The following is a 13,536-nucleotide window of genomic DNA, read 5'->3' as shown; positions in this document are numbered from 1 at the left end:
GACAATCAGGAAACCATTAGGACTTCTGCAAGGGGGTGTTCGCGTTTCTATCCCCTGTTCTCGTCATGCACGCTTCTTGTCCATTAGTAGTTCGACACAGCTTCTTTGCGACACTCCTAATGGAATCGGACGTTTTATGGGGACCCCAGGAAGGGATAGTGATGCTTTACACCTTCTCCTCTTCCTTCTTAATATACTTCCTCGGGTGAAGAGCGTTTATATATATATACAACACACAAAGCAGAAGTATTTTTCTACAAACTTCACTTTCGCGAATTTGTCTGATCCGATTTAGTTAAGCTTCCTTCGATAGCGGGGTGTGTGTTTAACTATACAATTGAAGGGGGTTTTCGCAAGATGTTTCTGTGTAAACACGATTAGTCTGTTACAAAGAGATGTCGGAGAAACATGCTAATTAAGTAACGTCATTAAATAAAGTTGATGCAGGTATTTATGATTAAGAGACGTCATCTTAACTCGAAATGAACTCGCTTCTCCCCCTAATATAAACTGTGTTGATGTTTAGCTTGGGATTAATTATCGAGATGTGCGAATTTATTTTATATATATATATTTTTTTTTTTTTTCTTCTTCTTCTTCTTCTTTCCTCTCTATCTTTTTTTATTCCTTCTTAGTACATTTCTTAATCTCCAAACTTCAAGAAAATGTAAATGGTGAGAGGGGAGAGTAAGAAAATTAGTGATAGGATGCCTTCTTCAGATTCTATCTCACCCACTAAAATTGCTTGAGGGTTCTTTCAGCGCATTCTTCATTCCCTAAACGCTATCAGGAACGTCTCATTTTTCTGTCTATTGAAATATTTATGGTTCCACCAGTTGTCTTGACATCCTTATCTTTCAGGTAGGTGCGGCTAGTGGCTCCGTGACGTCATGGAGCGGGGTGGTACTCGACAAACCGCCGGTTATTGCACATTCGACCTTTGAACCCTGTTCCTCCGTTACGGGGGTGTGCCACGTTTCGGGAGGCGTGAAATTGTGCGACACGCACTGTATTTACTGCATGGCTATTAATGCCTCAACAGGCAATGGCTGCGGTTCACCTCTTTTTTTCCCCCCTCTCCTCCTCCTCCTCCTCCTCCTCGCATTTTTCCTAATCCAGAAATCTCTCCAAGATGAATCTATTATTAAACAATTCTTCTTTAATTTAAAAAATTGAAGAGAAATGTTGATAACCCCACTTTTTTTAGGGATTAAAATATTCTCTTTTCTTTTTCTTCCTCCGTTTATTTTCGGGGATTTGTTTCTTCGTCTCCAAGTTTTTAATATATTTTTTTAACTCTTAACATTGAGAGGAGGTTGAAAAAATAGGTTCTGATCTCTTAATTGGATCCCATTTACTTCAGCTCACCTTCTGATCTCCTCTGATCGTCATTGATGGAATACTCTCCCCCTTTCTTTTTTGTCTTTAACTTCCCTTCAGCCCATACTACCCTTGGGGAGGTAAAACTACTCCGTACCCCGTCTAGGAGTAATTGTATCAATATTTTATTCCTTACCCATTGTCTTGGGAGAAGTCTAGTCGCTTCTAGCACCAAACTGTCTCATTTCGTTGTTTTCCTGCAACTGCTGTTGTTTATTGAACTCGCGAATTTTCGATTTCTGTTACAGAAATCGTTCTGAGAATCCTTCTTGTACAGAAAATCGCCCACTTTATTTCGTTGCCGGTCTCACTCTTCTGCCATTTTTACTCACACAAAGTAACATTCCTTTTTCTATTTTTTTCTTAACTTGACTCCTGCCGAATTTTTTACCTCTTAACATTAATAGGGATCAAAATTTTGTAGGAACTTCACTCGTCAATTCCTTTAACCAGCAAGGGTTAAGGAGCGTCAATTTTAACCATTTGTATGCATATTAAGGTGCGTTCTTCTTGAAAATCTTACCTTATTTAAGTGTCAAATGAAGTAGGAGCTTGCTTCATCCGCAAGGAACTGCATAAGACAGTAAACAGTTGTAGGGGAATGCATAAAGACAGTAAGGAGTTGCGGCGGTTGCATTAAAACAGTAAAGGATGCGCAAAATGGCGAAGGTAAAATCTTTACTATCGCCATTTTGTTGACCAAATGACATTTCTCCTTTTAAAATTTGGCTCCCAACAAACTCGGGTCATTTTTTCTTATCCTTACTCATAAAAGAAGTAAGTAGAAGAGACAAGATTTATCGTCCTTTACCATTTTTACATGGAAACTCCTAATAAAGGATCGAAACAAATTAGGATTTCGATCCTTTATTATTAAGGAGGTGCATAAAAATCACAAGGAGGTGAAGCAGCACTTTTATCGTCTTTTACCATTCTTCACATCAAATCAGCGTGCCATCATTTAATTCGACTCCTACGTTATTTTAACATTAATAAGGATGAAAATTTAGCAGAATCCTACACCCAATTACTTTTATATCCTTAATTAATGCGGGAATAAAAGAGTAAAATAGTAATTTAAAAAAAATTGCGGCTTCATTTCTTACTACCAAAGAAACACTGACTAAAACTGGGGCTTAAGTTCTAGACAAGAAGTTAATTGAGGATGAAGTGAATGATGGTTTCGTATTTTAAATAATTAATTATTTTTAAAAGCGAGAAGAATAAGAAAAGGTGTCAAGAAAATGAATGGGGTTGATAAAAAAACGAGGGGGCAACTATCTCCAGTATGGATTTATTAAGAAATTATTCTAGTAGAGACGAAAATAGAAAGTTAGCTTTTACCTTTTATTATTATTATAAAAATTATAAATTAGAAGAACGAGAAGAGAAGAGGGGGGAGATAGAAAGGAAAATGAATGTTTTAGAAAGGAAAAAAGAACGAAGAAAGTTAAAAAATGTTCGAGAAGTGTAGGAAATATATCAAGCGCTCCTAGAAGTACATTATAATAAGAGTTTGTTCGTGAATGAGTGGATAGCCTCTCAATCACATGACATGCAAATCACATGCAAGGTGAAGGAGAGAAGATAAATCATCCCAGCTATCTGTCCAATGGATCTTTCTTCATTAAAGCCGGTCGCTGGACTCAATGATGTAAATTGGCTAGGAAGGAATGTTATTTATGGAGTGGTACCACTGATATATAATAGGGAAAAAAACGAATACTGTATAATATAAAAATTTCCACTTGTTACATTGTTAATTTTACTCCAGAAGGGTTGAAAGTTTAAAGGAATTTCCAGGGGGGGACGAGCGGTAAGTGTGTTAAAATCCAATCGGTTTTATGGTTAGGAGCACGTGCGAGCGTGTGTGTTAGTGGGCGTTGACCCTGTTGGATACTCGCCCTTCTTCCATTGCTAGGGTCGTAAATATCCTCCATTAACTGTTAGAGATTCTTTAGTGCATTGGAGGAGGTTTCGGGCGCAAGAACCGATGGATGGTAATTACTAAGTTGATATTTGCCAATGCGTGCGTGAGACGTTACGTGTTACGCTCCTACCGGATCACTACCATAAAAATATATATACCTTATGAAAAAAAAAGTTATTAATGCAGATAGTGATGGTTACTCTTTGCTTTGCGTGGAATTTTACCAATCGATTATATTTAAACGGGCGTAACCTATTTAGATTGTTTGCTAATGCTGCACGCACTACCTAACTCGAGTTTCTTTGAAGGTCCCCCTAGGTAGATGCTTTATTTAAGTTGTCAACTTCTCTTGGGATTCTCTGCTCCAAACTCAGAAGATAATTTCCTTTAAACAGATTATTTTTGTGTGGATCTTTATCGAGGAAGTTCTGTTTTCTACCACGATCGCTCCTGTTAAGAACAGGGGAAACTATGTAATTTTTTTTGTGTTTTTTTAAAAAATAAACTGGTGAGGCGATCCTTCTATTTTTTAAGGACTCGAAGAATACGATCCCGAAGATACTCAACTTGCAACAATATTATCCTGAAGGTACCCAACTTGGAAATTTCATCTTTACTTTCTATAGTAATTCTGACTAAAATCCCGCTTAGGAATGTAATCAAAATTGCTAATTATTTATGATTTCGAATCCTAAATCCTCCTCGAGAATTATTATTATTCACGAAGCAGCACGTTTAAGATTCCTTCTCACTCGAAAGCCAACAAGATCCTCCTGAAGGAATCAGTCTCGCGAGTCCGTAATTAAATAAAAATTTAATTTTATTTGAGGAATTTATCCGGATCCTCACCTTTAAAGAAATTAGGGATGGGTGGGAAATTCACAAAAGCACACACACCCCCCAGTCCCGATTGATTCTGCACGTCAGCAACCTCACTACAAGATAAGATACGACATATTTTGCAAGGCAGAAAGTTTATTTTATTAAGGGGGGGAGCCGTTGCAATTTTCGAGATTTCTGGAAACAAAGAGCGGATGTCAATGTTTGGAGCCTTTGCAATTATTATGTATATATTCCGCTTAAGTGAAATTGTCTACAAAATTTCGAGGATTGGCTGAATTCCAAAATTCAGACTTTTCTCACATTTTCTGTAGGAGAAGCCAAGCATGGAAGTTAAAAGACGTGAGTCGGCAAACATTCCGGAAGGGCATTTCCATTTTTACATGAATTTGTCAGCCGAAAAAACGATATTTCATTGTGCAAAACAAGCGAACAAATTTGACGTCATCATATTTCCCCCTCCCCTGTTTTCCCTTCTATATTTAACCACTGGAGAGATTTGTTTTCTCCGATGCTTCCAGTAAAACGGATATCTAAAGGGGTTTTTTTTTCCCCTGAATTTCTAGCGTGTCGAGTTAATTTAAAATGATTCGGCTAGCATTATAATCTGTTCGATATTGGAAAAAAGAAATCTATTGAAGATATTTGGAAGTAAATAAATAAAAAAGTAATATTAGAAAGAAACTTTGGAGATTTTCTAGATCAAAATCGCTTTAGAAATGCAAAAAAGCGTGAGTGGGATGTGGCATTTCTTTTCAAATTTTTCCACATTTCTTCGAATTTTGAATCAAACTTGGTAGAAAACTGTCTACAGACGTCATCACTTTGCAAAATCCCCATCTAGAAGCAGTCCATTTCGTTCTTTACTTTATAACACGACCGTCAGTAGTGGGCTTTACTCTTGCATCCTCCACCCCTCCAAGTAGGTTTTTTCCCCCTGCTTCTTCTTTTTTTTAGAGTAAGCCCATTCGTTTTTGTGCTGCACAAACGTGCTGCAACTTCTATTGATCGGATTAGATAACTTACTTAATCTCATCAGAGTTGGGAATGGATTTACATTGAGAAAAATGCTTTTACTCGAGTACATGTAAGCATTTTTAACATCTCTTCAACATGTATCGATCCGCCCGAGTTCTAGAGTATAGTTTTCGTACTAGATGATAAGAAATAAAGTTTTTTTGGAAGATTATAACGTATAATTTGAGAGTTTTTCGCGTGTTAATCAGTGAGAAATCCCGCATCCTCATCCGCATCACTTAAGTGATGCGGATGAGGATGCGGAGGAGCGTCGAAAAATTTAATTTTTATCAGTTCTTTTGGTGTTTTTGGAAGCAGGAAAAATATGGAAAAGGTAGTTTTTGAACTTCGATTCTACAGTGCTGCGGTTTTTTATTCTATTTTTTGCTCAATTTTTATAGAAGTAACGCGATATCTTACATTTTGATTATATTTCATTGCTTCTATCCATTTTTCCGTCTAAAAAAAAGACGCATTCGGATTGAATTTCTGCACTTTTTCTTTACCAGAAAAACATAAAATAGAATTCTCTCCACTACTGAATTTAGAATAGTTTATTTTCAGAAATTTTTTCCTTCGTTTCCCTTAATTTTTTCCCTATTAATTTAATCATTTCGAGAGGATGCGCAACGAAAAAAAGAAGCGAATTTTTCTAAATTTCGTTTCCTCCTTTTTAAATTTGGGGTTAGTAAAAGCCGAAGTGACGTCAAAAATTTAGGAGCCCTCTTACAGCCACTAAAGCGAAGTAGTTTCTCAGCTGTGGCCCATTAAATCTCTCAAGGCGCTATATGTTTCTAAACACCTGACTGGCGGAATTCAAAACTGCGTCCACAACCACATGGGAGGTCCCCTGGTAGCTTTTCTACCGGGGATGCCAAACGTATTGATCCTCTACTACTAAATCTCCTGGCAGCCATCGCGTTAAACATCAGGGGTCTTCGCACCTGTGTTTGCTATGCGGTAGGCAGAGCGGCTTCTCTTCCTCTATACCTACCTATTCTATATAATTAAAAGAATTCTGAAGAAGTTTACGCTTTCAAAGCTCTGTAAAATCCCTCTCGGATACGTCACAAGTCCCGTCGGTTCTTCAGAATTATGAAGAAGATGGCAAAATAATTTCTATCAACACGTCTTGCAATGTTTACAACTTGTAGAAAAATGTCTTTACAGAGGATAAAATAAGTAAACTTACATCTTGAAAAGAAAATTTCTAGACAAAGAAGCATCGGAAAACTCCACTTTTAATAGAATTTTAAGAATTTTTTACTCAGAAATACTCTAGAATCTCATCCACGTCTCTATTCTAGAATCTGCTTCTCTCTTTTTTTTTTCTTCTTCCTCCCTTCTCCTCTTCTGTAAATTGGTAGATTTTTATGATAATCACCACTCGACTCGATATCATAAATGGAAAGAAGTAGGTCGCAATCAATAACATCTCGTCTCCAGTTGCATAACTTTGCACAAAATCGAGTCTAAGTCCATAACAAAACGAAAAGGTTTATAGCTGAGCAAACATACATCGAGTACAATAGGAGATGCACTTAATGTCTTTCAACATTTTCACTAGAAAATGGTTGCACGTTTAAGAACGTAGTGTTTGCCATGCTTCTTCCAACTTTTGATGTCATCTTTATTTTTTCTGTTGACAGCTCATATATATATATATATATATATATAATTATAAATTTATTTCGTGTAGTGTGAAATTTCACTTCTATCTTTGTGTACATCCCTTTAACATTCCATCAACCAATGGGAAAATATTTATTTGTTGCCTTTTTCACCCAGCTGTGTTTAAGATTTCATTCTTTTGCTCCGGGCCATATTCTTAATGTGAAAAAAGTGGTTGTAAAAACGACGTTGGCTGATTCTTAATGCTGCTGTGCGAAAATTTTTCTTCTCCTCCTCTTCCTCCTACCGGTTCCAATCGTGATTTTTCTTAAATGTTCCCCCAACACGTAATGGGGCTCGTAATTCAAAAATACTCTACCCCACTTTAACCGAAATTTGCGTAACTTACGAGTTAATGATGCAAATATCTCGCAGCTTGCCAAATTTGAATGTAGTAAAGCTGTTGTTTACGTTTATAAGATCCTCTAAAAGTGCTTTTTTTCCTCCTTCTTCTAGTGAGAAATGGCTACTCGTGTGTTCCTGTTGCCTTAGCTGAAGGACTCGATATTAAATTGAACACTACTGTAAAGCAGATAAGATACGGATCTCATGGTAAGTTTGAGGAATTTTATATTGTTCTAGGTTCTAGAGACTAAAACGATTTAGTTATTTTGATCCTCCTATATCGTACCTACTAAACACTACTAAACACCAGTCGGTGGGGGTGACTTTCGAGGATACAGAACCTCAACCCTTCCAGCTAATTTATACAATCATGTACAGTGCGTTGAGGGATTAAAATGAATAGAAATTTTGATTAATAAGTAATTTTTAAACACTATTTTGAGTTGTATTCCTTCCTTACTGTACCCCAATTAGTGGGGGTGATCTTCAAAGGAGTAGAACTCCAACCTTTCGAGCGAAGGAAGCGAAACGAGAGCAACGTCTAAGTTAAAGAAAATTGAAAAATCGATATATTTTTAAAATGAATTTACTAATAAAAAAAAGAACAGAAAGAGAAAGAAATGGAAAAAAATATATAAGGTTTTTCGAATTTTTATTTAGCAATTTAGAGAGATAAATTAGTTAGAATCATACGTTTTTCATGAATTTATGATAAGCTGCATGGCTGGAAAAAACTGTTATTTGTCCACGGCTCTTGACAGGAAGATAACCGTGAAGACACCCGAAACTCGGATAGTCCAACACTTTAAACCGTATTTTTCTCTAGCAGCCGATATTAAAGCTTAGACGAGTTGGTGTTATACGAGATTTACAGCATCTTTTTATAGGGAGACAGGCACAAAAATGATGACATCACGTGACCCGGCCATAGTTATCACACGCGAAGCATGCACGAGAAATTGTAGTTCGGCTTTTACTTCTCCATTGGGTCCATGAAAGATTCACTTTGACGGAACAGTTTTGTGTGATGTCAACATCCAATGTGCACGCACCATTCCGTTTTAAGAAAGTTCTGTATTTTGCTTTAGGGAATATATACATATACGTCTTTCTTTTATTTCTTTTCAAACTTTACTCGTTTATTTTCACGAAAATAAAACGAAAGAAATGTTAAAATGTCTATTCACGTGTTAATTTAAATTCGTTTTTTTATTTTTTTGCCATTTCTATGCATGGATAAAAGTCGTCATCAATGGGAATCGAGGAGGAGGATCTCCTAACTCGAGGCACCGATCGATGGGTTTTTTGAAGTATTTCTAATGAAAATTTTTGTGTATTTTATAAAAAACACAATATTTTCTAAGTTGGGTCTAATATTTACGCGTGGTTTAACTGAGAAAAGTTGCCTTTTTTTGTGTTTTTATTAGTAATTGAAACGTTGATTCTTCGCTCGAATTCTTCGACATCCAACGGGATTTCGGTATACTTCTTCATTATTATCTTCAATATATAAACTCGCAGAAAGGATATTTCTTCTTCTTTTCCCGTTTTTTCTCCTTATTTAGAGCTGCAGCTTCCATTAAGAACCGAAAGGAAAACATTCTCCTCACGTATTTCTTCCGTTCTTGTTTGGTTTCCGATATCAAGAAATGCCAGAGGACTTTAATCTTCTCTACCCCTACGCTGTAACACGTCTAGTAAATCTATATTAACCTCTATTTTTCAGGTGTAGAAGTGCTGGCTTATAATACCCGTGCCAATACGGGAATGGGTAGTTACAAGGGTGATGCCGTCATGTCGACTCTACCTCTTGGTGTACTGAAACAGGCGGTACAGGGAAGCCAGAACGTTCCAAACACAGTACAGTTCGTACCACCCCTACCGGATTGGAAAGTATCGGCCATACAACGTTTGGGATTCGGTAATCTGAACAAGGTAAGATGTATCTAGATAACTGTTTTAATGCCCCTTTATCTGTAGACGTGTCTGGTGTAATGGAAGGGACATCTGTACTGGTCAGTGAATCAATCGTAATGGTAGATAAACGACATGGTAGATACGTGTCGCCTCCTAATGAATCTTCTCCCGATCGTGAGTGGAAACTATAAATTTTCCTGTGTTTCCACTCTATCTACAAACTAAAGGGATGCTTTAAATTATCGTCTTGCTATCTTCTACTGTGTTTTTTTCTGTATTTTTATTTTTCCTGTATCAAATTTTCTTCTTAACTTGTACCTAGGCCCTATATAAGCCTCTGTTTTTATCGATTGTAGCAACTTGTTTGCGTTGCCTGGATAAACTTCTCACTCGCTCTTCTTTTATCGGTAGGTTAGAGATTTACGAGCCAGACACGTGAAGGGTAAAGGGCCTCGTGCGGGATTTCTCTGCCATTTCGACTCCACCGCACCCACTTTGCTACTGATTTTTTGCTGTTATTTACTATCTAACCGTGGATACAACGTTCTGAAGGAGCGTTATAACGGGGGAATATATCTTACCGTTATAACGCTCCTTCAAGCGAATTTTAAATGGAAACGGTAGCGTTATACTAGGGAATGTTTTTTACCTCATTAAATGCCAGGAATTCTGTAATTTTAATTCGACTTTAATAGGAGCTTAAAGTAGAAGAGGGAGTACGTGATTCTCTAGTGATGCGGCAGATGTAACGGCGATTTTTCGTGTAATAAAACGTTATTTTCGAGCCAAAAATAGAATTGTATATTAGAAAAAAAAAAAAATGTAGTAGAAAGGATATTTTACCTCTTCTAAACCAGTTCTGTATTCGGGTAGGCGGACAAATAATAGAATTTCTATAGTAAAGTTCGATAGAAAGTAGTATAATAATAAGACAGTGAAGAGGACAGGATTCAACAATAAATAAATAAAAGAAATGCCTTCTCTTTTTCAGGTTGTTTTATGCTTCGATCGCGTCTTCTGGGATCCCAATGCCAATTTATTCGGTCACGTTGGTAGTACGACCGCCAGCAGAGGAGAGCTCTTCCTATTCTGGAATCTGTACAGGGCACCTGTACTGTTGGCACTGGTTGCCGGAGAAGCCGCCGCCATCATGGAAAACGTCAGCGATGACGTCATAGTGGGTCGATGTTTGGCCGTACTGAAAGGCATCTTCGGTAACAGCGCCGTACCACAGGTCAGTAAGCATCTCGCGCCCTCCCCCTTCAAAACTTCCAGTTACGTAACTTAAAAAAGTGCAATATCCCATTCGTCGGAAGGTCGTAAATTATATTAAGAAAATGGAATTTAATTGGAAATTAGTATGTTTAATAGGAGAAAAATTTAAATTAGAAAAAATATACATATACATATATATAAAACAGGAATTAATATTAAGGAGTTATTAAAATGCATGGCTCTATTCTCTCGCTTCTGTGATGGCTGGAGGCGCTAGAGTTTATTCATCTGGAAAGGAAAATTTGCCATTTAAACATCAGAAAATTCTTAGAAAAATACTACCGAAATTATCCTGACGTTTATATTTTCATCGTACGGATAATCCTTTATTTATTATTATTTTTTTAAATTATTAATTCCTTACTTTATCCGGGGTAAAGGTTGCTTGCTCTTCAAAAGTTGTCAAGTTGTTGATGCTAAGCAGTTTCCTTCTCCTCTTTAACATGACATGTTTTGGCATCGGTGCTGAATTTAATTTTAAATTGTCACTGGATGACATAAAGAATTGAAATGCCGTACACACACAGGAAAAAAATATGTATATATATATATAAATTTGATGAGAAAATTAATTTAAAAAACTAAAAAAGAGTGGGGGAAGAAAAACTGCTCGTTTTTGAAGGGTGGTTGCTTCCTAAATCCTCCTCCTACCATTATTTTGTATAGGATTATGTGTTTAATATATAAAACTTTAGATCCTTTTGCTGCTAGAATGAGCTAGATAAAGTCTATTATCCTTTGAGTTGGGGTGGAGGAATGAAGTAAACTATCAGTCGAACAAATTGCGTGTATAGTTTTGAAGTTAGGTGATCCGAGGATTTATCTTTGGAGAGAAGATGTACTTTATAATTCCGGTTACTCTCTTGATGGATTTTTTTTTTCTGTTTTGGAAAAGTTAAGCCTTAGTTTTCATGGGGAGAACTTTATAAATCCCATTTTTCCAACGTTGTTTCTATGCTAAAGAAAGTTTAGTACCTTTTAAGTTGTGTAGCATAATTAAGATGCATCCGTATCACGGAGAAGGACGAACCATTTGGAAAGTTTGTGACTTTTAACGAGTCGATTCTTTCTTTCCAGCCCAAAGAGACTGTGGTGACTCGATGGAGAGCCGATCCTTGGTCACGTGGATCCTATTCCTACGTTGCTACAGGATCTTCCGGTAAGTACATTTCCCCCCCTCTCCGTAGATTAACGCGCGCGACATCTGGCAAGAATGACATCATCGCATTAATGGTGCCACAGATAAGGGAGAAGGGGATGTAGTAGAACGAATTTTGCTGTTAATTGTACGCTTGGCTCGTGGCTACTTATTGATTACCCTGTTCTTCCTTCAGGTAACGATTACGACATTCTGGCCACCCCAGTCACTCCTCCATCTGTGATACCAGGTACGGGCCAAACCGCTATATTACCTCGCCTCTTCTTCTCCGGAGAACATACTATCAGAAATTACCCAGCTACCGTTGCACGGTGCTCTACTGAGTGGATTGAGAGAAGCTGGAAGAATTGCTGACCAGTTTCTCGGATGCCCTTATGCCCTCCCTCGTCAACCTGCCACTACTCAACCAGTATGACTACGTGACACGTTGCATCATTCCAATGTGGCAAATGCCGAGTAGGCTTTGACAACACACCGAAACTTTCACTTTTTACTTTGTTTTTTTTTTTTTTTGTCCATTTTAGAGAACTAAATTAATAAATGTGCGTGTTTTTTTAAATTCTTCTCCTTGTTTGTGATTAAATTAACATAAGGACGTGTGAAACTCGAGAGGAAATTACTCACCTTTCGTTCGTGGAATTATCGAGATGTGAGCAAAGTTTAGAGAGAGTATACGAAGAATTACCTTATATATATATATATATATATATATGTATGTATGTAGTTTTTTAGGGGAAGGGAAGAAAAATGGCATAATTAAACGTTACGTATTCGCTCCGGACGATTTAACTATACTCTCTACTTGATAAATTTGAATGCTTTTAAAAGAAACATGAGATGCAGCTGGAGGTAAAGAAAGTAATTCTTTCTCACATACATTGAACAAACTCGATTTGCAGACTGCAGCTTTTGCGGTTGAGAAATCACCCCAGACAACATACCTTGACACTAAAATATCCCCCTACCCGGATCTTCCCTTTGCTTCCATCAATAATGTACAACGAGCTACCTCTCCGACTAATAACCAGCTTCTACTCCTTTCTAACGCAATTTTGTTGCTGTAGTAGTAGTAGTAGTAGTAGTAGTAGTGTGTGCGTGTGTATGTGTGTGTATACACGCGAACACACGTACATACACACCAAACGGAATTTTAAATCTTTTTGCTTTGTTCTTACTTTACTGTGTTGTTGCAAATGAGATAAAACTATCTTCTCCTCCTCATCCCCTCCTCCTCCTCCTGCTCCCCGTTATCTTCGATTGCACAAGAAAGGGGATTAATCTAATCTTTGATTGTGAGGTAAACATGGCGATTAGAGAAAAACAGATCGTTTTGAATTCTACTCGGGAAATCAATTAGTCTTGGTAAACAGTAGTTAGTTTATTTCCAAGGATTACCTAATGGATTAATGATGTTATGCAGTGGCGTGCATTTGCTTCTTTAAACTTCTTACTCTTCCCTCTCACGGAACTTGAATCGTTTAATTTTCTCATGAATATTCTTCTACACCTTCTCTTCTTTCGTTTAATACCTACTTTTGTGCTGCTAACGTAACAGTTTGCGCTCGCGCCGATGTCGTAACGTAAATACGTCTAACGATAGATTTTGCTGTGTTATAATAATAATAATAACAGTTGTCCGATTATTGCGTAGTGTTAACTCGGATGTGGATTCTATAGGTTTTGCTGTGCTGTTATCGTAACAATACATGCTACAGAAGCATTCGTACTTCCCTTATAACGTGCTGTTACTTTGGAGTAACTTCTGGAAATTTATTGCTATAATAACAATTTATGCTGTTTTATACTCGATGTTTGCATAGTTTCTGGACGTATTTGTGTTATTATCGTAACAATATATGCTGCTAGAACAGTCTTCCTTCGGTTACTGTATACTTTTAGCATTGATTTCACAATTCCAGATGCTTTGATTGTAACAATTTATTATGTAGTAGCACCGATAACTCTATTATTATATAAATTTAACCTACAAATGTGATTCGTG

At 37.0% G+C, this 13,536-nt stretch overlaps 1 protein-coding gene across 1 annotated transcript in view; it reads left to right on the top strand.

The window, feature by feature from the left end:
* The window catches only part of LOC136990393 (lysine-specific histone demethylase 1A-like), a 210,249-nt gene extending 198,156 nt beyond the window's left edge, over positions 1-12,093 (top strand). The window contains 6 exon segments of the mRNA XM_067288784.1: positions 7,295-7,390; positions 8,910-9,118; positions 10,092-10,334; positions 11,453-11,534; positions 11,710-11,840; positions 11,842-12,093. Of these exon segments, the coding sequence (XP_067144885.1) occupies positions 7,295-7,390; positions 8,910-9,118; positions 10,092-10,334; positions 11,453-11,534; positions 11,710-11,840; positions 11,842-11,949 (869 nt within the window). The 3' untranslated portion in view covers positions 11,950-12,093.
* The last annotated feature ends 1,443 nt before the right edge of the window (positions 12,094-13,536 follow it).

Source organism: Centruroides vittatus, unplaced genomic scaffold (genome assembly GCF_030686945.1).
Source record: "Centruroides vittatus isolate TY-2023 unplaced genomic scaffold, ASM3068694v2 scaffold_907, whole genome shotgun sequence".
Lineage (NCBI taxonomy): Eukaryota > Metazoa > Arthropoda > Arachnida > Scorpiones > Buthidae > Centruroides > Centruroides vittatus.
This window is presented reverse-complemented; position numbering and strand designations above follow the sequence as displayed.